The sequence below is a fragment of the Apteryx mantelli genome, chromosome 1, assembly GCF_036417845.1.
Source record: "Apteryx mantelli isolate bAptMan1 chromosome 1, bAptMan1.hap1, whole genome shotgun sequence".
Lineage (NCBI taxonomy): Eukaryota > Metazoa > Chordata > Aves > Apterygiformes > Apterygidae > Apteryx > Apteryx mantelli.
In genome coordinates this window covers 145,108,264-145,129,391 of record NC_089978.1, presented here as the reverse complement: position 1 = coordinate 145,129,391, position 21,128 = coordinate 145,108,264, and the positions used below count along the sequence as shown (strand labels likewise).

The 21,128-nt window shown below is 40.0% G+C and overlaps 1 protein-coding gene across 1 annotated transcript in view; it reads right to left on the bottom strand.

Moving 5' to 3' along the window:
* SCUBE1 (signal peptide, CUB domain and EGF like domain containing 1) overlaps positions 1-21,128 on the bottom strand; it is a 222,853-nt gene that overhangs the window by 92,906 nt on the left and 108,819 nt on the right. Inside the window, exons 5-6 of the mRNA XM_067289850.1 lie at positions 18,832-18,957; positions 6,779-6,895 (exon numbers count right to left, since the gene is read on the bottom strand). Coding sequence (XP_067145951.1) covers positions 6,779-6,895; positions 18,832-18,957 — 243 coding nt within the window. The remainder of the gene's footprint in view (positions 1-6,778; positions 6,896-18,831; positions 18,958-21,128) is intronic.

The following is a 21,128-nucleotide window of genomic DNA, read 5'->3' as shown; positions in this document are numbered from 1 at the left end:
AGCAGAAACTGGCTTCTTCTGAAGTTGTGTGCGTGGAATAGAATGGCTGTAATTCAGGTAGGCAGGGCATGATGTACTGTGTTTCCAACTGATTCTGGAGCTGGATGAAAAAAAGATTTGAAATGCATTAGCACACTCATCTAATCAGACAGGACAGTCTCATGCCATGACAGGAAAAACAGTCTTGGGCCAATAAGTCCTCAAGGAAAAGAAGATCAAAGGAAAGCAGGAAGGTCTCTTTGACTGCTTCTGAGAAATATACTGAAAATATTTTTAGGAAAAAAATTGTATTCTATCATACAAAACCAAGACTTGAACATAATTTTCAGAGCTAAAGCCTGTGCTCAACCAACTGCAACATAAGTGTTTCAGTTATGCCAGACATTTTAGAAGAACTGAGGACACTGGTTTTGTCCTACTGATTTATAGCAAGGGCAAGCTGTCCTGTGCCAATGGAGGTGTAAATGTACCTTACAGATAACAGTAAGGATAAAAAGGCTCTACTCTTGAGTACTTGGATGTGTGCACTTCTGCGGGATGAACGTGCAAGTGAACAACTATTCCTAATTTACAGAACTCCCATGGATCAATGTCCAGTTTATACTTCACCTCAGAAGTCTTGCTGATGGCAGAACTTTGCCTAAAGTCCATCTGGAATACAATAAGGTGCATCCCTTTCCACTCTAAAATGGCAATGGCCCAGGTGGAAGGGAAGGAACTGTAAACGAACAGTGTGAGTAGCAATCTGCTGTTACATTCACAGATCAGAGAAAAATTATACAGTGACATCTTGTAAATGAAAGAGGTTTTTACTCCGGGCCCAAGTGTCTCTGAACAGGGGAGATAAAGGACAGCTGTAAGCCTTCAGGGCTTCCTGAACATTATTAAAAAAAAAAAAAAAAAAAGGATGAAAATTCCTAGGAATTATTTGAATGGCTCTGAAGTAAATTTTCTTGCAGATCATCTGAGAAGACCTGGTTCTTGTCTGCCTCACAAGATCTAAATAAAAATACATCTAAAAGGAAAGAAGGGAGCAAATTTATACTTTTCTATATTTCAGGCTTAACACAAGTCACAGGACCACACCATGACTTCCAGGATCCAGACCCCTCTAAGAGGCAGTCTGAGCTACAGAAATGGTCCGTCTTGCTGTAGCAAAGTGAATGGCATATACAGTCATGTAAAACAGCAGGACTGCTCGTGCAAACTTCAGTCTTCTGTGAAATGGATTGAGGATAGCCCCTTGAGATAACAAAGATAACTTTGGCTTGTACTAAGAGTTACAAAGATCATAGTAATTTTAATAGCAGGCAGCAGATGATGTGGGACTAAAAACAATTGTCTCTGGGCTTGCAATCAAAACCATCTTCCATCAGACTACTAAAATCACACGAAGTCTGCTACTTTTCCTACCCATCCAAGACTGCCTGCAGCAGTGTCAAAAATCACGGTCTGTTTGCAAGAGCTGGTAACAAAGTTTCCTGAGGAGCCCTCCAGTACTTTCTAAAGCAGCTGTTTAGAAAGCATCTGAAGACACATGGCATTTCATGAAAATGCCACTACAGTCTGGAAATGTACTAAGACTACCAAAAAAATCAAGCTTGGATTTTCTGCACACCAAAAATCAGAGCAGAGATAAACAGAGCAAAAATGTCCCTAATAAGTAAGCCACCCACTCAGATCTCACCTGCTAATTACATTTCTTTTCAGCTCTAGTTAACGTTTTTCTAAGGTATCAGTTGTTCAAACACAGCATGTCCAGAAACTCAGCTCTTGACTGATGAGTGCTAATACAGGAAGTAGCAAAGAGTGAGACAATGTATTTTGCAAACTGGATTTTTAACTCTTTCCCTAAACCTACATATTTCTAGAGTCTATGTTTGGCTTGGGACCTGCAGACCTGCTGTACCTAAGAAGCTTGTTGCTAACCATAACCTATTAATTCTGCTTGCCTTCACTCTCATAGGCAGTGTGAGCTTATTTTCAGCTTGGATAATTACTTTTATCAGAGGGCGAAGTAGCAAAGCAGTGTACTATGTTGCTCAGTCACTCTCAACTGTATCCTACATACTGTTAGTGGCTGGGCAAACTCACCATTTAGACCTTGCGGACTGGATTTTCAAAGGGAGGCCCTTTGCACGCATTTTTTCCTGACTTTCAGTGAGAACATAGGTCTTATTGAAATTCCAGCTAAAAGTGTTAATGGCACTTTAGAAAGCAAGAAGAGTTGCCTCATAGCTTTCATCAACTTAAATCAATTTAAACAATGCATCATTAAACAACAAATCAATATGGGTCACTTGCTAGGTCTGCAAACTTATTTCAAACTAACAATCATAGATATTCTAAAATAAATATGTCAACATATGCCCAGGTGCTCATAGGAGGGAAAATATTTTACCTCAACATTATTAATTAATACCATTTCAGAGTCATGACACCATGCCATTTGCCACATGGTGACTGTTTGCTGGCCTATGATTAAGCTTGTGGTTTATCACAGGTGACAAGATACAAGTGACGTGAAAACCATACAACAGTCACCACCTACTGCAACAATTAACCCAGCAATCAATTAAATCAAATTTTCACAGAGAGGCTTCTGCTCTTCTAGAAGCAGTCCTTCCAGATAGGTGCTGAGCCTGCCAGGGACTAGCAGGGGAGAATCTGCAAAGGACTTGGTGCTTTTAAGAGAGGAAATAGCAACTGTGAGGGAATGGAGCAGAATCTCATCCTTCCAGAATCTCTTGTGTGGATAACGAAGCCCCATCTTGTAAATAGTACATCGGGTATGTCTCAATAGGGCTCACTGTGCTTAGAAACTAGTAGAAATACTGTATGTGGTGCATAAGGCATGAGAATGGAAAATACAGAGCAACAAGCCACCTGGAAATCGCCAAAATGTTGGCATCATTCAGCCAGTTGTGCTACTCTATGACCTTTGCTACATGAAAAGAAATCTGGCAGAGATGCAGCCACTCTACCATTTTTATTTCCAAAAGGTCATTCTCATTAATGGCCATAAATGTAACGTGAACAAGAACATTACAGAGGTGAGCAATGGGTTAACTGAGAGCTGAAGCTAAAGAAGTATCTTCATTGTTCAATGCATCTCTTCATCCCTTCCACTCTTAGGCTCCAACCACTGAGAGAAACAAGCCATGCTTTAGTCTTGAGAGAAGAACATACGGAAGCTCACTAGTCACTAGGGAAAGATCTTTCAGTGGTTACTAACGTAGCAACAAAAAGGAAATAAATGAATTTCCAGTCATAATACTTACATTTCAGTCAAAAGTACTGCAAATATGTAAATAGGCAAATACAGTTATTCCCTTAACACCACATATGTAATAGAACATGGTTTTATTTCACCATCATCCACTTTTAAGTCAAAAGGCAGGTCTGGAACATGATTTTTTAGGAATCCTAGAGCAACACATACACACAAACACACACAAATCACATATAAGAAGTAGCTGGCATAAGGTAAGTAAGGTTAATGGCAAAAGCTTCTTTCTACGCAGAAGAAATTGAACATTAAAGCTGCAGCATTAGGAAAAAAAGTTTAAAACCAAGAAATGAAGTTGTACAACAGATGAGAACTTAACAAAATTGGTGACCTTTCCACACAGATGAAATCAACTGAAAAAAAAACCAACAAACCAAAACCAGAGAACCAAATGAGACCAAAAGAGAACCTCCCCCCACACACATACAGACAAAAGTGAGAGCACAACAAAGGAAGTGGAAGAAAAGTGTTACCCATAAGTAGCCGCCGTTTCACCCGCTTGTCCACATCAGCTACTGACGTGGCATTGTACTCAGAACTCTCAATTGCAGCCTCATCCTTCTCTAAAACACAAGTAAGGGACAAACATGGAGCAGTTGGTTAATCACAAGCCCAATTTTCCGCTGCCTAAGACAGTTTCTTGGCATGGCGCAGCCAAAGCCAAGAAGCAAGGCATGAAAGCACTACATCCCCGTTAGAGAGTTAATTTCCTTTGAGACCCCAGGAAAAAATTAAAGGGTGTTTGGGGGAAGGAGGAAGAAAGAGTGTGAGGAGGAAGAATGGTCAACTACCAAGTAATTAACCACGTACATGAAGCTGGATTCCTACTAGAGAACAGGACAGCTAACATGAGTGCCCCAGAGAGGTGTTAGTGATGGAAATTAAAATCCAAGGATGCTAGTTATACAAACTATTAAAGACAAACTGTAAAGTGACTCAGGCTAATGGTGGCATCAGGATCTGAAGTTGGCAGGCAGAAGACCAAGACAGACAGACAGAGAGCTAGAAGAGTCCGGTGATGGATGGGCAGGGATGCACCATAGTCTTGTACAAACTGACACAGCGTGAAACAGAACCAGACAACGGCATGCAAATTAAACAAAAACAACAAAAATAAACAAACAACAAACCAAACAAACACAAAAAAAGATCAGTTTGGGCAGTGCTGGTTGCCTGCTTGTCTATGAAACACTACTAGCTAAACATTCAATGCTAGAAAAGATGTTGCAAGAACAGGGTTTAGTAATTTTATAAGCATGCAGTGAGCAAGATGATGTCAGCAAAGGTCATTTTACAAGGTAGTTTCTGATATCCTACATGTAAGAGTGTCATACAGCATAATGAGGACTTTGGTTATGCTTCATTAGAAATACACAGAAACAGTCACAAGGGTGGGAAGAGATGATCAGTAAGTGAAGTAAAAATAAAGATTTCTCATACAGGAGAGTGATGGAGAAGCAGCAGCTGGGTAAATAAAATGATTTATACAGAGAGTGAATTGCTTTATTAGAAAAACAAAATGTAAGTGGGGACTTTCACATGCAGCAAACATAAAAAATAAAATAAAAGGATAAGTCAAGCAAACAAAGACAAAATGTGTTAGACAAAGGGTCAAAAAGTATTTATCTGGCATTGCAGAAGTTTGCATTCTTGCAGTGATGCCCAGAATATATACACCACTGAAGACAGCAAACATCGGAATCACTGAAGTGAGGAGGAGGAGGAGGCTGGCAGGTTTTATTTGTGGCAAAACTACATGGTTGAGTGGTAACAAGAAGTTGTTTTGTTTTGTTTTGTTTTTAACAAGTTCTAGATGGGATCAGGCTGCAATAGAGGCTTTTGCTTGAGGTTTTTTTTTTTATTTTGCTCTATAAATAATTAATGAACGTCAGTTATCAGACAAGACAGGCAATCAGGAACCATCACCAGAAAGCAGGAATAAAAATGTAGAAAAAAAATAAAAATTAAGAAGTATTCTAAGAGAAAGAACTACTTAGAGGGAAGAAAATCAGCACAGGCAGTAATATGTGACTTACATCACAAGACCAAGGAATGTAACATGGAGTTGTATGTATCACATTACAAAAATGGGAAAAAAAATTAAAAAAAAACAGGTGCAGTGTATACAGCTTTTAAAATTGTTTTTACATGCTGAACAATATAAAATATCAGTCTGAGGATATTAGCGAACTCTGAGAAATAGGAGATCAGTTTTCCATTCCATAAAATCTGCTCTCAAGGCCCTCACTCCATAGCAAGTTTTCCGCAGCTGGAAGTGCCACAGATTTCAGGGAGGGTTATTTAAACAGGGGGATTGCAAGACTTAGCCCACTGTGTTAATCAAAAAGTACTAGCTGAGAGAGCCTGTAAACTGACATATAGCTTGTGTATACAGCAAGGCAGAGTCCAGTGTTGAATGTTGTTCAGCTCTACCTCTACCAATATAACGCTGGTCCTACCATACAACATGTGCAATCAAATCCATCCGAAGTGACTGAAGCTCTGTGCAGGCACTGAATTTAATGCTTAGATCTTACTATGGGATCAAGATCTATGGATGTGACCAACAGATCACTAAAGATAACTGGCAGATTTCCATGGGTTTTAGATCAGGTGCTTTGTGTCTTGTAGTATTGATAAAAGAGAGAAAAGATGATAAATATGCATCCACTTCTTTTTTTTTTTTAATTTCAGAAAATTCCTATAAATTCATAAGAACTTGAAATTAAACAAACAAAAAAGTCAACATGGCCACAATGCTAATGAAAACCGTTATGGGTTTATGTTCTGATCTGAGAGTAAGAATTTTCAAATGTTAACTTACAGTATGCAAAAACATCCCTTTTTATTAAAAAAAAAGTGAAGACTGGAAAGAAACAGTGTTAAGCAAATAATATATTTTATAATCATAAATATTTGCATAGCATCTCCCAGGACACTTCATCTCTTGTATCACTTTTCCCACTGACAATCTTAGTGAAAGCATATTCACTACAAGTGCTGTACTTTTTAGGATCATAAAAAATATGAGAAGGAAGAAAGCACATCATGATGATTAATTTTCCCCAATCACAGTTTAGAAAATGAGGATCATTTTCCTCACCATACCAAGGAAGTCTGACTCATGAAAACGAAAGGAAGAGCTGAACTTTCAGTCAAATTATGACTGTTTTACACTATTTTTATTTTAAATATTATTAGTTATAAAAAGAGAAATAAAAATTACTAAGGAGTAACAAAGGGATACTTCATTAACAAACATTTCAACAAAACACACACAAATGCTTCTGTCTAAATATAGTGAGGCCTTAGCTGCTATGGCCAGGAACTGCTATTACACACTTCTCTCAGCGATGCTGCTAAATTCCGGTGAGATAAAAATACAGATGTGCGCACGCACACGCACACACACACACACACACACATGTATGTGCATGTACATATTCTATGAGGAATACAGAATAAAATGTGCCGTAGAGAAGTACTTACCAATGCAGGTTCGGCCATCTGAATGCAAGGCATACTTCTGATGACAACCACACACAGGGCCAGTATCTGTGTCATCACAGGTGTGTTGGCAGCCTCCATTCCCATAGTTACAGGTTACTAGTTATGCCCCAAATGAATGTGTATATATGTATATATAAATAAAATGACAATGAAACCAGTTAGTTTTGAGGGCCTTTTAGAATGCAGAAGAGCAGTAACAAACCAAGACATAAGGCAACATCACATTTGTATTTGATGGCATTTGCATTCCCTTATTCTTTCTGAGCCCCATTACCTTAGCCACACTCCTGTCTCATGCCCTGCTCTCAATCCACCCAGTGAAAAAGGAGGGAAGGAAGGAGGGAAGAAAGGAAGGAAGGAAGGAGGGAAGGAAGAGAAAATGAGAGGAGAGGAGAGGAGAGGAGAGGAGAGGAGAGGAGAGGAGAGGAGAGGAGAGGAGAGGAGAGGAGAGGAGAAAGAATGTAGTACTTTTTCCCCAGTCTGCCCAGTCTGTTTGGATTAGTAGCTTTAGCATGAATTATCAGCCAATTTCATCAATTTCACATGCTTTATATCTGTGATGTATATGGCATGAAGATGTGAGCAGCCTACTAATACAGACATGTATTTTCAAGTCTATAGACCGCATTTTTCTTCTCCCTCTCCTTCACTTCCTAACTGGAGGAAGCAGAGACCCAGACATCAAGAGCAGAAACGTATATGTCTTGAAATCTATTATTTCAAATACTGATCCTCCTAGAGTAAAAAAATGTTTAAAAATAAACCAAGAAACATATTATTTTCCTTTTTTCCCTTTTCTTTGCTGAAACAAAAAATACACACTTATTATGGCCATACAGTGTATTGGCCTCAGCTAGGAAGGAACACCTGGAGATGTCACTTCCACTTGCATGCATACAATGTAAAATTGCTTGTAACTATTAAAAAAATCCTCTGGTGGAAAAATTACTAAACATACATTAAAGCCAACACTTTTTCAGACGGGTAGAATTTTGCCATTTCCAGGAATTAATAGATCAGATTCAATCTACTTCGTTGCAGGATGGATTTAATCTCTGAATTTTAAGGCAAACCATTTTTTAAATAATAAGCTGGTAGACAACAGCTCTAATTTACCCCTATTCTGTTTAGTCCTTTACAGTTGCATAGTGTGATGCTGAATAAAACAATCCTGAATTCAATTTACTGTCTTTATAAACAGGTAATTTCTGTGCACAAGAATCAGGTTCTTTATGGGTATATACACATTGACAAGTAGAGAGGAAATCCCATGTCCCATTATTCAGTTATATCATACTCATCATTTCAGAGGACTTGAATGTTTTGAAATGTTCTAGTAATTTAAATATTGACTCCTGTTTATCAGAAGAAACTTCTTCACATTGGTCTTTATCAGAACTCCTTTCTAGATAAGAGATTTTATAAAGGATCCAGAATGGCAAATTCCAATATACAGTAAAACCAAGATAACTATTAACAGGATTTTAAAATCTAAACCTAAACTTAAATCTCCTTTCCAGTAGAGAAATATCATTTCACCCTGACCTCAATAACTTTGCTTTAACATCAGCTTATTAAAATGGAGTAGACTGGAATTTTCAGTAACAGTAAGTGAAATGGAAATATTCCAACTTTTGGGTGAGTGTGCCAGTTTGGAGAGTCACACCACCCTCAGTAATTACTGAAGCATTTTGTTTAAAATGGAACAATTCTACCAAAAGAAATTGAGGGAGACCAACATTAGCGTATCCAACAGAATTCCCATTAAAACCACTTGCCTGGGTAAGAACTTCAAGTTCAGGAACCCACGGCCCCTGAGGCCTGGCAAAGATCACAACCGAGACTGCCCATCTCCCAAGTGAGTGCAGGCCAGAGGCTACCATGTGTTCAAGCATCCTTCATCCTTCACACCTTCGCATTGTATGATTTGAATAAAATCCCTGTGTTATTCAGAGATAGCAAGGGAACAGTCTCGTGGCCTAGTGGTAAGAACAGTCACAGAGAAGATGGCCCACATGGACTTCCACCTCTCCTCCCAGGAATATCAGAGCTTTACCCAAGTGGAAAGAATGCCAATGAGAAAGATGGAGAGCAGCCTAATCCAGATTTCCTTATTGGAGCTTGACAGCTTGGGCACTATGCTGAGAAATGGGAATTATGAGTTCAGGACCACCAGAGAGAGAAAGGAATTGAAGTCACACTTCCCAAACCTTGAGAATCCCACACTTTCAAGGAGTTACATTAAAGAAGCCCCTGAAACAACAACCATCCCCCAGGCATTCTTTCTCTTCCTCCAGTTTTATGAACTTACTCATTAATTTTTTTTTCTGAAAAATACACAAAAGAAACCATTCTGCTTTGCACCAAATAGGAGTGGTGTTCCATTTCTTTCAATACATAATAATATTTTGTTTTTTTATTTTTGATGCAAAACCAAAAATTAAAATTTAGGTTAATTCTCCTTTCTTAAAACCTCAGCCTTTTCAATGTAGCCAGGCTGGAAAATCAATTCCTTGCTCAATGCTATGCCAGTCCTTATTCACTTCTCTTCTTTTTGCCCATTCATTGTTTTGCAGTTGTTTTTGGTTTTTCTTTGCTTTCTTTGTGCCCCTCCTTCTCTATGCCCCATTGTGCATGCAACAGTAACACTTTTGATTAGTCTGGGGGTAGATCATACACTGTTTTGCAACCTAGATCAGAGCTAGAGGAACAGATGGAGGATGTTTGGATCAGCTGGTTTAGTCTGAATGCAAACACAAACTGCCCTTCTGGACAGCCATATTAGGGATGTGATAGAACTGGGGCCGTGAGTGGCACGGAGGGCAGCCGCCTGCTTTTATCCAGAGTCAGGGGCATACACTAGCACAGCTAATCCAGGATAAGGTAATTTCCATCCACTATCCTCCCCTCCTTCTCGACCCTACATGCCTCTTGGACTACTTGCACGCTCACTCAATGTTTCTATTCCTGCTGGGCTGCAGTGTCATCACAAATTAATATGAAGCTGCTGTTTATGCCAGATGTTTAAATACATTTCTAGCCAACAGTATTTCTGTTAAGTACTTTAAAGCACAACCAGCAACAAAGTGTGTATTTTAAACAACTCGACTGCAGCAGTTATTTTTGGCATTCTTTGCTAAAAGCCTCCCCCAGCAGAGATGAAAGTATCTTTATATGGTTTCTCTGACCAGTGTAATATAGGGGACTTTTCCTTATATTATTAAACCATGTTTCTGAGGAATTTGAACTTCTGTCTAGACCTGCTTTCTTTTTTTTTTTTAGCAACTCGAGCCAAAACTGTGGAGCCTGACAGCTCTGCAGGTGAAATTGGTACAAAATCCAGTTGCAAAATACATCATTTCAATTCTCCTCTAGCTATAAGTCTGTGACAGTGACACAATGAGAAGTTTCTTTTGGTTAAAGGAAAAAAACCTAAATTCTTTAAAGGCAAGGGAAAATCCAGAACTACTCCATTCTTATCAAAAAGTGTTAAAGCAAAATGCATGAGAAATCTCAAAGTTTTCTTTTAAAAATTATTTTATGTAAATCTGGACTCTACAGCTATGCAAAAGACTAAGCGCATGCTCATTCAGTCTGTGACATTAAAGAAGGAAATAAAAAGAAGGAAAATATTTTGACCTACTAACCCAGATGGTGCACTTCTGACAGACACAAATCATCTTCAAATACTATAAATCATGTTATTACAATAAAAGGGATGCAAAAGAGGAGGTAATGTTTCTTACCAAAGGAGAATATACATATATCTGTTAGAATCCAGACATACTTATACCAACACAGCAGATTTAAAACCAGAATAACACCACTGCTTTCAACAATGCTTCGGTATTCACATATGTCTGAAGTGCAGTCAAGGTGCTGGGTTCTTTCCCTTAGTATTTATGGCATTATAATTAAAATAGATGATATAGATAGGGAGACATATCCGAATACCTTACTGGCCAAATCTTGACCTGTTTTTTGCAGCTGTGGGGGAAATACTCTGTACAACTGGCTAAAAGCAGCACCCATAGAGAAGGCCAGGGAAAGCTCTTTGCTAGAAACATGAGTAAAAACAATGTACAAGCCCTACAAAGATGCACATCATCTATATGAGGTAACTAATGGTCGTTACCAGCCTGTTCTCCCAAGACTCTTTCTACTGTGAATGAAGAGCTACAGGGCACTCTGAGCCGAAGCCCGGACACTGGTGCTTCAAATCGCCTTCGAACAAGATTAGTTCTCTCCATTGACTATTGCGCCCAGGCTCCTGACTCGGCCAGCTGCCTTTCAAGGTCTACAAGCAGGCAGTGTGGCATAATCCTCCTATTTGTTCTCCCGCCCACACTGCAGCAGCAAGCAGCATTTATTCGGTTTAGCTACAAGGATGTTCTGCTTGGGCTGTGCTAAGTATTTCTGAGACACAGCTTAGCATGTGGGCCAGTGTTTACATTCATAGAAAAATACGGACTAGTCTTGAAATGACATTTTGGTGATGAAAGACACAGAACAATTGTTTGGAAGAAGAATAATGCATTTAAAGAACACAGGGTTTTTAATACACATATTCCAATAAATAATGTTATTGATGTTTCAAGTTTGGCCCCTCAAAACATAGAAAATACTAGAATTCAGCCTGACTCTACAGCCTAGCTCCTGCATTCAGTGCTTCTCTGAACTTTCATATTATCCTTTTCTGGGTGTCTTCCGTGTGACTTGCCTGTGATTAGGAGTGGCAAAAAAAAAAAAAAACAACAAAAAAAACCAAGTCAGAATATTCCTGGAGTCAAAAAGTCATCTGATCCCTGTACTGAACTACTGTATACAGATTATATACGCTCCATGCACAAGATGCCTGCGCTGTGCAGACAATATGTCATTTATTTTAACTTTCAAGTGCTTGATAAAGTAGCATTAATAAATATTATCTTACTGTTTAAACACGTGCATAATGTGTCTCCAGGTAAGACATGATTTGTCTACAAACCTAGGCTTTTCCAAGAATCAATTATTATTTGGAATCAAATTCACAGTGATCGCAAGACAGAGGTTGTATAGGTAGTTTGAAGAAGTGGATGCAGAGAAGTGCCTTTAGGAAGAAAGCCCAGGTAAGGAGTTATTTCAGCTTAAATTTTAAACTGCAATAATATCCTGAAGTAGCTTATTGCTTACAGCTGTATTTAAAGTACGGTCAAATATTGAAAGTAGTATTTAGTACCCAATAACCTAATTCCCCCCTAAGATAATGCTATCCTTCTCTTGCTTCCCATGTGAATGCGATGTGTAGCATTGCTCAGATGCCACAGAATTTGCAGCAAGCTAAACTTATTCTTTAGTATGACTTTCTGTGACTGCCTGAACTGGCACATTATAATTCCAAATAAATTAAGAATTGACATGTTATTTAACTAAATTCATCATTTAACATATAATTTATATAAAATTATGGACATCTCTTTCTATGAGATAAAGCTATGAATGCACTGCTTGCATTATTTATTCTATTATTTCTGTTCTGCAGATCTTTGTACTGACAGCAAACAGCTGCATGAGAACACTGCCAGCAGCAACTGAAAAGCTGGCACTTGGCATAGGTAGGAGGGCATTTTATTTTGTAAACTAAATATACTGGACAGAATTTTTGGAATTACTTAGCATTAGCCATCCTGCTCACTTAAATCACCATTATAAGAGGGGGCAGGTAGAAATAGCTATAGTTAAGATTATCCAGTATTTTCCATTGAAAGATTCAGCTTTCACTTATAATTCTGCCAGAATTAATCCATTCAGGTTGCAACTTACATGCTTGTGGGTTGCTCTGGGTTTCTGCTTCCTTTCTCAAGTTCCAGCTAAACTGATTCAGCTAATAATTAAATTAACAAAAAATACCTTGTCTTGTCCATGCTTTGGAGAAAAAAAAATCTTATCATCACTTTATCAAGTGCTATCATGCTCAGGAGCAGGAACTTGAAATCTAACAGGGATGGCAGAAATAGGGGGCCACTGCCCACATGTTTCCTCTGTAATCTGGAACCAAATTCAGAATTCCTAAGTCTCATCCTTCTGCTGCCAGCAAATATCTATGAAAATCACTGACAAAGCATATTCTCTTCTCATTACCTGTGTACACAGAAGATGGTAGTTTACTGCTGCTTTGGATCTAGAGGATGCAGCTCTGCTGCTGAACTATATATAGGGATCTGTATGATTCTGCTTGATGTATTTCTACATGACCTCCTGAGGTCCCTTCCAACCTGAACGTTTCTGTGGTTTCCTAGGATAGTAGGCAAGATTTTCTTTTTGTACAACTGGAAGTAGCCTCACGATCACAGGCCCTGGTTCTCATGGGGGACTTCAACCACCCTAATATCTGCTGGAAAGACAACACGGCTAGGCACAAACAGTCCTGGAGGTTCCTGCAGAGCATTGGTGACAACTTCTTGACACAGGTGGTGGAGTAGCCAACAAGGAGAGGTGTGCTGCTGGACCTCGTACTAACAAACAAAGAAGGACTGGTGGAAGATGTGAAGGTCGGGGGCTGCCTTGCCTGCAGTGACCATGAGATGGTGGAGTTCAGTATCCTGCGAGGAGGCAGCAGGGCACCAAGTAGGATTGCAACCCTGGACTTCAGGAGAGCAAACTTTGGCCTCTTCAGGGACCTCCTTGGAGGAATCCCATGGGTTAGGGCCCTAGAAGGAAGGGGGGTTCAAGAGAGCTGGTTAATATTCAAACATCACCTCCTCCAGGCTCAAGAGCGGTGCATCCCTATGAGTAGGAAGTCAAGCAAAGGAGGTAGGAGACCTGCATGGATGAGCAAGGAGCTCCTGGCAAAACTCAACCAGAAGAAGGAAGTATACAGAAAGTGGAAAGGGGGACAGGCCACTTGGGAGGAATATAGGAATGTTGTCAGAGTATGCAGGGATGCAACGAGGAAGGCTAAGGCCCGTTTGGAATTAAATCTGGCAAGAGATGTCAAGGACAGCAAGAAGGGCTTCTTCAAATACATCAGCAGCAAGAGGAAGACTAGGGAAAATGTGGGCCCTTTGCTGAATGGGGTGGGTGCCCTGGTGAGAGAAGGCAGAGTTACTGAACGCTGCCTTTGCTTCAGTCTTTCCTGCTCAGGCCAGCCCTCAGGACTCTCAGACCCTGGAGGCAAAAGAGAAAGTCTGGAGAAAGGAAGACTTTCCCTTGGTGGAGGAGGATTGGGTTAGAGATCATTTAAGCAAACTTGACACCCACAAATCCATGGGCCCTGATGGGATGCACCCACGAGTGCTGAGGGAGCTGGCGGATGTCATTGCTAAGACACTCTCCATCATCTTTAAAAGGTCATGGAGAACAGGAGAGGTGCCTGAAGACTGGAAAAAAGCCAATGTCACTCCAGTCTTCAAAAAGGCCAAGAAGGAGGACCCAGGGAACTACAGGCCAGTCAGCCTCACCTCCATCCCTCAAAAGGTGATGGAGCAGCTTATCCTGGAGGCCATCTCCAAGCATGTGGAGGACAAGAAAGTGATCAGGAGTAGTCAGCATGGCTTCACCAAGGGGAAATCATGCTGAACCAATCTGATAGCCATCTATGATGGAATGACTGGCTGGGTGGATGAGGGGAGAGCAGTGGATGTTGTCTACCTTGACTTCAGCAAGGCTTTTGACACTGTCTCCCATAACATCCTCAGAGACAAGCTCAGGAAGTGTGGGCTAGATGAGTGGACAGTGAGGTGGATTGAGAACTGGCTGAATGGCAGAGCTCAGAGAGTTGTGATCAGCAGTGCAGAGTCTAGTTGGAGGCCTGTAGCTAGCGGTGTCCCCCAGGGGTCAGTCCTGGGTCCAGTCTTGTTCAGCTTCTTCATCAATGACCTGGATGAAGGGACAAAGTGCACCCTCAGCAAGTTTGCTGACGATACAAAACTGGGAGGAGTGGCCGATACACCAGAGGGCTGTGCTGCCATTCAGAGAGACCTGGACAGGCTGGAGAGGTGGGTGGAGAGGAACCTCATGAAGTTCAACAAAGGCAAGTGCAGGGTCCTGCACCTGGGGAGGAACAACCCCATGCACCAGTACAGGTTGGGGGTTGACCTGCTGGAAAGCAGCTCTGCGGAGAAGGACCTGGGAGTGCTGGTGGACACCAAGTTAAGCATGAGGCAGCAATGTGCCCTTGTGGCCAAGAAGGCCAATGGTCTCCTGGGGTGCATCAGGAAGAGTGTTGCCAGCAGGTGGAGGGAGGTGATTCTCCCCCTCTACTCAGCCCTGGTGAGGCCACATCTGGAGTACTGCGTCCAGTTCTGGGCTCCCCAGGACAAGAGGGATGTGGCACTACTGGAGTGAGTCCAGCAAAGGGCTACAGAGATGATTAGGGGACTGGAGCATCTCTCTTATGAGGAAAGGCTGAGAGAGCTGGGCCTGTTTAGCCTGGAGAAGAGAAGGCTGAGGGGGGATCTTATTAACGTGTACAAATATCTGAAGGGAGGGTGTCAAGGGGATGGAGCCAGACTCTTTTCAGTGGTGCCCAGAGACAGGACAAGAGGCAACGGGCACAAACTGAAACACAGACACTTCCATCTGAACAGGAGGAAAAACTTCTTCACTGTGAGGGTGACAGAGCACTGGAACAGGTTGCCCAGAGAGGTGGTGGAGTCTCTTTCTCTGGAGATATTCAAAACCCGCCTGGACGCAATCCTGTGCAATGTGCTCTAGGTGACCCTGCTTGAGCAGGGTGATTGGACTAGAAGATCTCCAGAGGTCCCTTCCAACCTCAACCATTCTGTGATTCTGTGATTCTGTAACTGATAAATTGCTTGTTTAGAAAATATATTATGAAAAATTAAGATTGCAATATTAAGCGCTCAAAAGCTATAAAATACCAGACTTTTACATGGTTCACAGGCTTTTCATATAGTGATAACCATCCTCAATGACAAATGCAGAAAACATTCCTGTCTTATGCAGCACACAGGCAGAGCTGGGGAAAGTTAGGTCTGGGGAACCTCACTGGAGAATCCCTGTCTCATGTGCTGCAGCTTGAGTAAATCAGAAGGCAAGACATGGGCAATAAAGGATGGTCTTTATTCAGACAGTGAATAGAGTCCTAGAAAACTCAACTCTATTTCTGCCCCTGCCATGGAATTCCTACTTGGGGCTGTGCAGGTCACTTAAATCACATCTGTTGCAGGTTACTAATAAAATATTCCTTTCTCCCTGGCATTTGCAAGTACAGCTGGAGCCACTGGGAGCTTGGCTTTGATCATACTATGTGCTATAAATGCTAAGTGGGGTTCTGGGTGTCTCTTGTTAATCACCTATCACTACTAAATGGCTTTGACATTAACACCATTATATATGTTATCCATTTGTAAGGTAGGCAAAGCAGTACTTTTGAACCTGACAAGAATGTTCTGAAGATACATTAACAATGCCTAGGAAGCACTCAGATATTACAGTAATGAGTACCATGGGAAAATTCATGAGGAAATTAAAAAATTTATGTTCAGAGCAGAGTTTGAATACTGTGCAGTGGGCAAAGCAAGACACTGAATTATGAAGGAGACGAAACTATTGAACAAAAGCCTATTTAATGAGCACTGACCATGCTGTCCACTGAATGAAGCAAGACTCCTACAGTGACTGCCTTATTAGCATGCAATCAAGTGATATGTGATCATGTAATTAGGATGTAATGAAACAACCATGGAATGCAGGCATAAAAAGCAGGGAGCCTCCTTCCAATTTTTTATGCTTTCAAACTTCAGAGTTCTTTTAATATCTTCTTTCCCCTGAGAAACACGTCTCATTAGTAGTGGACCTGGGCCAAACTTGAATGCTTCTGAAAATCTCTCCCAGGATTCTGATTCAGTTGTAAACCGGCTGATAAAAATTCACCTAGTGAGATACTGGTTCTCTGTCAACTGTTCACAGAAAGAAACAAGGAAGCAAGCTCTGATAAACCCTGAAAGACACAGCCTCCTGCAAGGACCATTGTAAACCATAATGCTTGAGAGAAACTTCAAAGCTGTTTTAATCTCTGGTAATACCAGGGATACAAACCCAACCCAGCTTGACAAGGGGCAAATGTCTCCTCTGCAGCTCCTCAATGTAGCTGTACTCAGTACTTGCAAAGCTACAGCTAAAGATCTAAGCCAACTCCACTAAAATGGTCAACTGTGAAAAAGTTTTTAAAAAGCCAACATTCAGCTTCAGAACTAAACCTTTATAAAGAGGAATGAGCCTGCTGCATTCTCAAAATTATTGTTCCAGGCTATTCGGCTACAACTTTTTACTTCTTTGCATTTGGAAGGTCTAGAAGTATATATATTTTTAAATAAGACTCAGGAGCATTTTTGCAGAATGTGCTGTGGGTTTAGGGGTTGGTGTATTCTGCAGCAAGCTCCATGACCTTGAAAAACTCAGCACCCCTACTTGACAGGCTGTTAGCCAACGTTCATTATAATTCAAACTACAATTTGAACTCTGCAGGGCATTGAATAAATCCAAGTATTTTACTCCATTAAACTTTGACACATTTAGAAATATCATTCCAGAAGAGGCCCCAATTCTCTTGTCACCATCTCCCTATGAAAAAGGATAATGCAACCCCTAAGGAATGAACAAATTTGTGCAAACAAATAATAAACAGCATAAGTAAACATCCTCTCCCACTTTACCAATGTAGCGGATGTTGCACTGTAGTTAAGAGCACGCAATGTTCACTTCTAATAAACACTGAGAATGAAAAAGACCATAAAAGCTATTTTCTCTGTGCTTTTGACTTTCCCCCTGTATAGCCTCTTAAATATGGAGGAGCAATCAGACTGTACAATATCTTGTGGCATTTTTTGATGATATTCAAAGGTGATCCTTTTGGCTTCAAACTTAGGAAAATATCACCTTAGCATTTTTAAACAGTGGAGATCTCAGGAAGAAAAAAGTTGGTGTGGAAGAAGGGTTATGACAAAACATACTGTCCTTATGCAAAGCATGAAACATGCTTTAAGTCATTTTATTGCAGTTATTGCATTCTCTCTTTTTTGTCTCTCTCAAATCTAACATGTAGGAAGGCAAGCTATTCTGACAGGGTCAGATCCAACACTCACTGAAGCCAACATAAAGACTCCCATGCACTTCAGAAGCTTTCAGATGAAGCTGTTACAGAGGGTCAATTATTTTAACCTGAACAAAAAAATTGCAGCTGCCAACTTTGGATGATGCACATCTTTCTTCAGTATTCTCACTTCTAGAATACATGACTGGTGGGGTTTTTTTTGTTTGTTTGGTTGTTTTTTTTAGGAGCAGTTTAGGAGCACTTAGCATTGCATGAGCATACAAGGAGTTACAAGAGAAAACACAGGGAGGTTTCAGAGAGCAGTTTCTCAACAGCATACTCTAAAATCCAGCCTAGTACTCAAAAGAAGAGAATGGCCTGCACAGTCAAAAATTGACAGTATAAATTGTCTTATAAGCCCTTTGTTAGATGTGGCAACACAGAAGAAAAGCCCTACTTGATTTCCTCTTTCAACAGAGGAAAAAAAATACCGAAGGGCCACATTTTCACAGAATCCAATACAGGAAACTGAAAAATTGCACAAAGGATACAATCTCTTCTCAGAGCAAGATACAGGACTATAACAAACATTTCTCTCTTGCAAAAAAAGAGGAATCAACACTGTTAATTTGATGTAGTAGATTTATCAACACATTCATCATTATGGACCTTCAAAATATTGCAAGCTGGAATCCTCTATGCTTTTTTTTTCTGCTTTACAAGGAAAGTCTAGATTAAACTGATCCCTCACTTTTTGCATTCATAGGAAGGTAGAAAAGTTGATACCATCTTAGTAAGAGCCTAACTTCTGAAGTTCTACTATTCAACACCTCTTATCCATCCCCAAATAAACCCTTATATATAAAGAACACAGATTACTAAAGTTACAAATCACCTTTGGCCAAAAACAAGTTGAGTTCTTGAATTCTGAAAAATAACAACAATGAAGAAAATAAGACATTTGGGGGCATTTGAAATTTAATCTCCATCTACCTACATTTGCAGTCCTTCTGGTTTTTGGCAAGTTCAAAGCCAGGCCTACATTCACAGGCAACCCCACCTTTGGGCGTCTCCCGGCAGATGTGTGCACACCCATGATCTTTGTTCATACAGTTCATACCCTCTGTAAAAGAGAAAAAGAAAAATGGAAAATATTAGTACTGCAATAAAATTGCAAAATAATTCTTCTCAATTATACACATCCAGTCCTCCAGTGTCACCGTAATTTTTATCTTGTATCTGGACAGTGATCCACAAGGCAAAAGACTGCAACTGGTAAGAGACATACAATCAAAAAAACAGTGTAATAAAGGACAAAACAACCAACCACTGTGATGAATTACAGCTCTATTTCACACTTAAACATTATAGTAATGTACATTTTGTGATTATAATGTTTAAAGTCTTTAGTGATATTGCATGAACAGGCAAAGGACCTGCGTGGATTTAAAAACATTAGAATGCCAACTTCCTCATTCTGCAAGAAATTACAGCATTGTACCTAGGTGCACTGTTATCTCATAAAAGAACACAGGTACCCCAACAATTAGCCACATTTATATTTTCCAAACTCAAAAAATAACAGCATCCATTTTCCAAACTCAGTTAAAAGTATTGAGAAACTGCAGAGAAAATGGAAAATGCATGGAGGATTATCTGCATTTGTTTATACCTTTATAAAAATTCTCATTGCAAAAAGAAAAGAGAGAGCTGAGAAATTCCACAGCATACTGAAGACTAGCAGTATATACCTTCTTTGGGGCAAATACAACGAGGACTACTATGGAATACAGGGCATCTTTGCTGAATGCAGAAACCCAGGAATTTGGGTTTCCTTATTCCATATCCCTATTCTAATTTTCCATGAAAATATAGTGGATTCAAAGGATACTCCAGGAAGTTTTCTGTAGCACAGATGATTATCAGAGTTGAGTAATTGAGCTCGCTGTTATTTTTTCCCCAAATTAATTTAATGGTTTTTACTCTCTGGTGCATTTTTATTTGTCTCTTAATGTGTTGGATACTCTCTAACATACAAAACATTTTTCAGATGATGCATCTACTAAGGATCATATCTAAGCATTTGTGCTTGGAGCTGTTTCTTCGCTATTTGTAACACATCTCAATTATCTGTACATCCATGGTAAGTGCAGCCAATCTCCAACAAACCTATTATTACTTTTCTCTTTGAGTATATTAAACAAAACATACCAGCTGTTGAATAAAAGTCTAAGTGCCATGGATAGATTCATGTTAATGTTTATACTGAGAAGCAATATCAATCAGCTTTCTTTTAATTGTCGTAGGGCCAATTTTAGGTTTCTAAACCATATAAGTTATTTAGATTTTGAATGTGCCTGATGCTCTTAGAGGCTTTCATTACCACGTTAATTGAAATCCCACATATTCACAGAAATCTTGAACTCAGTCCTTATGGGTCAACATCTAACATTCCTAGTGTGAACGAAGGCTAGCTAAATTTGCATTACAAAGCCTTCCCAGACTTCCCCTTGGGTATCTGACCTGGAAAGGAGAGACAAATTCTCCCAGAGTACACTGATGGAGAATTCATAGCGTAACTCAGCTTACTACCATGAAAATGGCCTGTCTTTCCCAAAAAACTACTGAAGGCAGCATCAGTGTGGACTCAGCAGCTCCTTTGTCACTTCATAACATGGCTATTCCTACCTATTCTAGGCCAACTTCTCAAAAAACTCCAGTGTAAAAAGTTCAGTTTAAACCTACAGTGATGACGTATCATAAATAAGTGGTTTCTCATGGTTGTTTTCGATTCCAAAGGCAAAAACAGTGACTACCAACCCTCTTGCAGAAGTTACATGAACTTACCTGCCATCTCCAGCATCTATACATGCTGCTTTTGTGCTTAGGCTGGGCCAACACTTCAAGTGTCGAGGTTTTCTGATGAATTTGGGCAAAACTTTCTCTCTCAGTGCACAGAACAGTTTTTAATCAAACACAAATAAAAGGATTGGCGTGTAAGGCAGCTACTGAGAAACTTTGTGTACAAAAATCTGAGGAGTAAATGTCATAGAAAGTCAGTCAGAGATTCCCTCAGGTTGACAGAAGCTAACAGCTTCAGAAGTTATTTGCACTGCTTAGCTTTACCTCAGAAAGGTTTATATTAGCAGAGCAATGAAAAACACACATCACTGGTCAGACAGGGAATTACTGTTGATCTTGCCTAGAAAAAAATCAAGATCTTACGTCTCGCTGCCTAGGAAAACCACATTATAGAACCGATGCATTTATCTCTTCTAAATCCACAACCTTTTC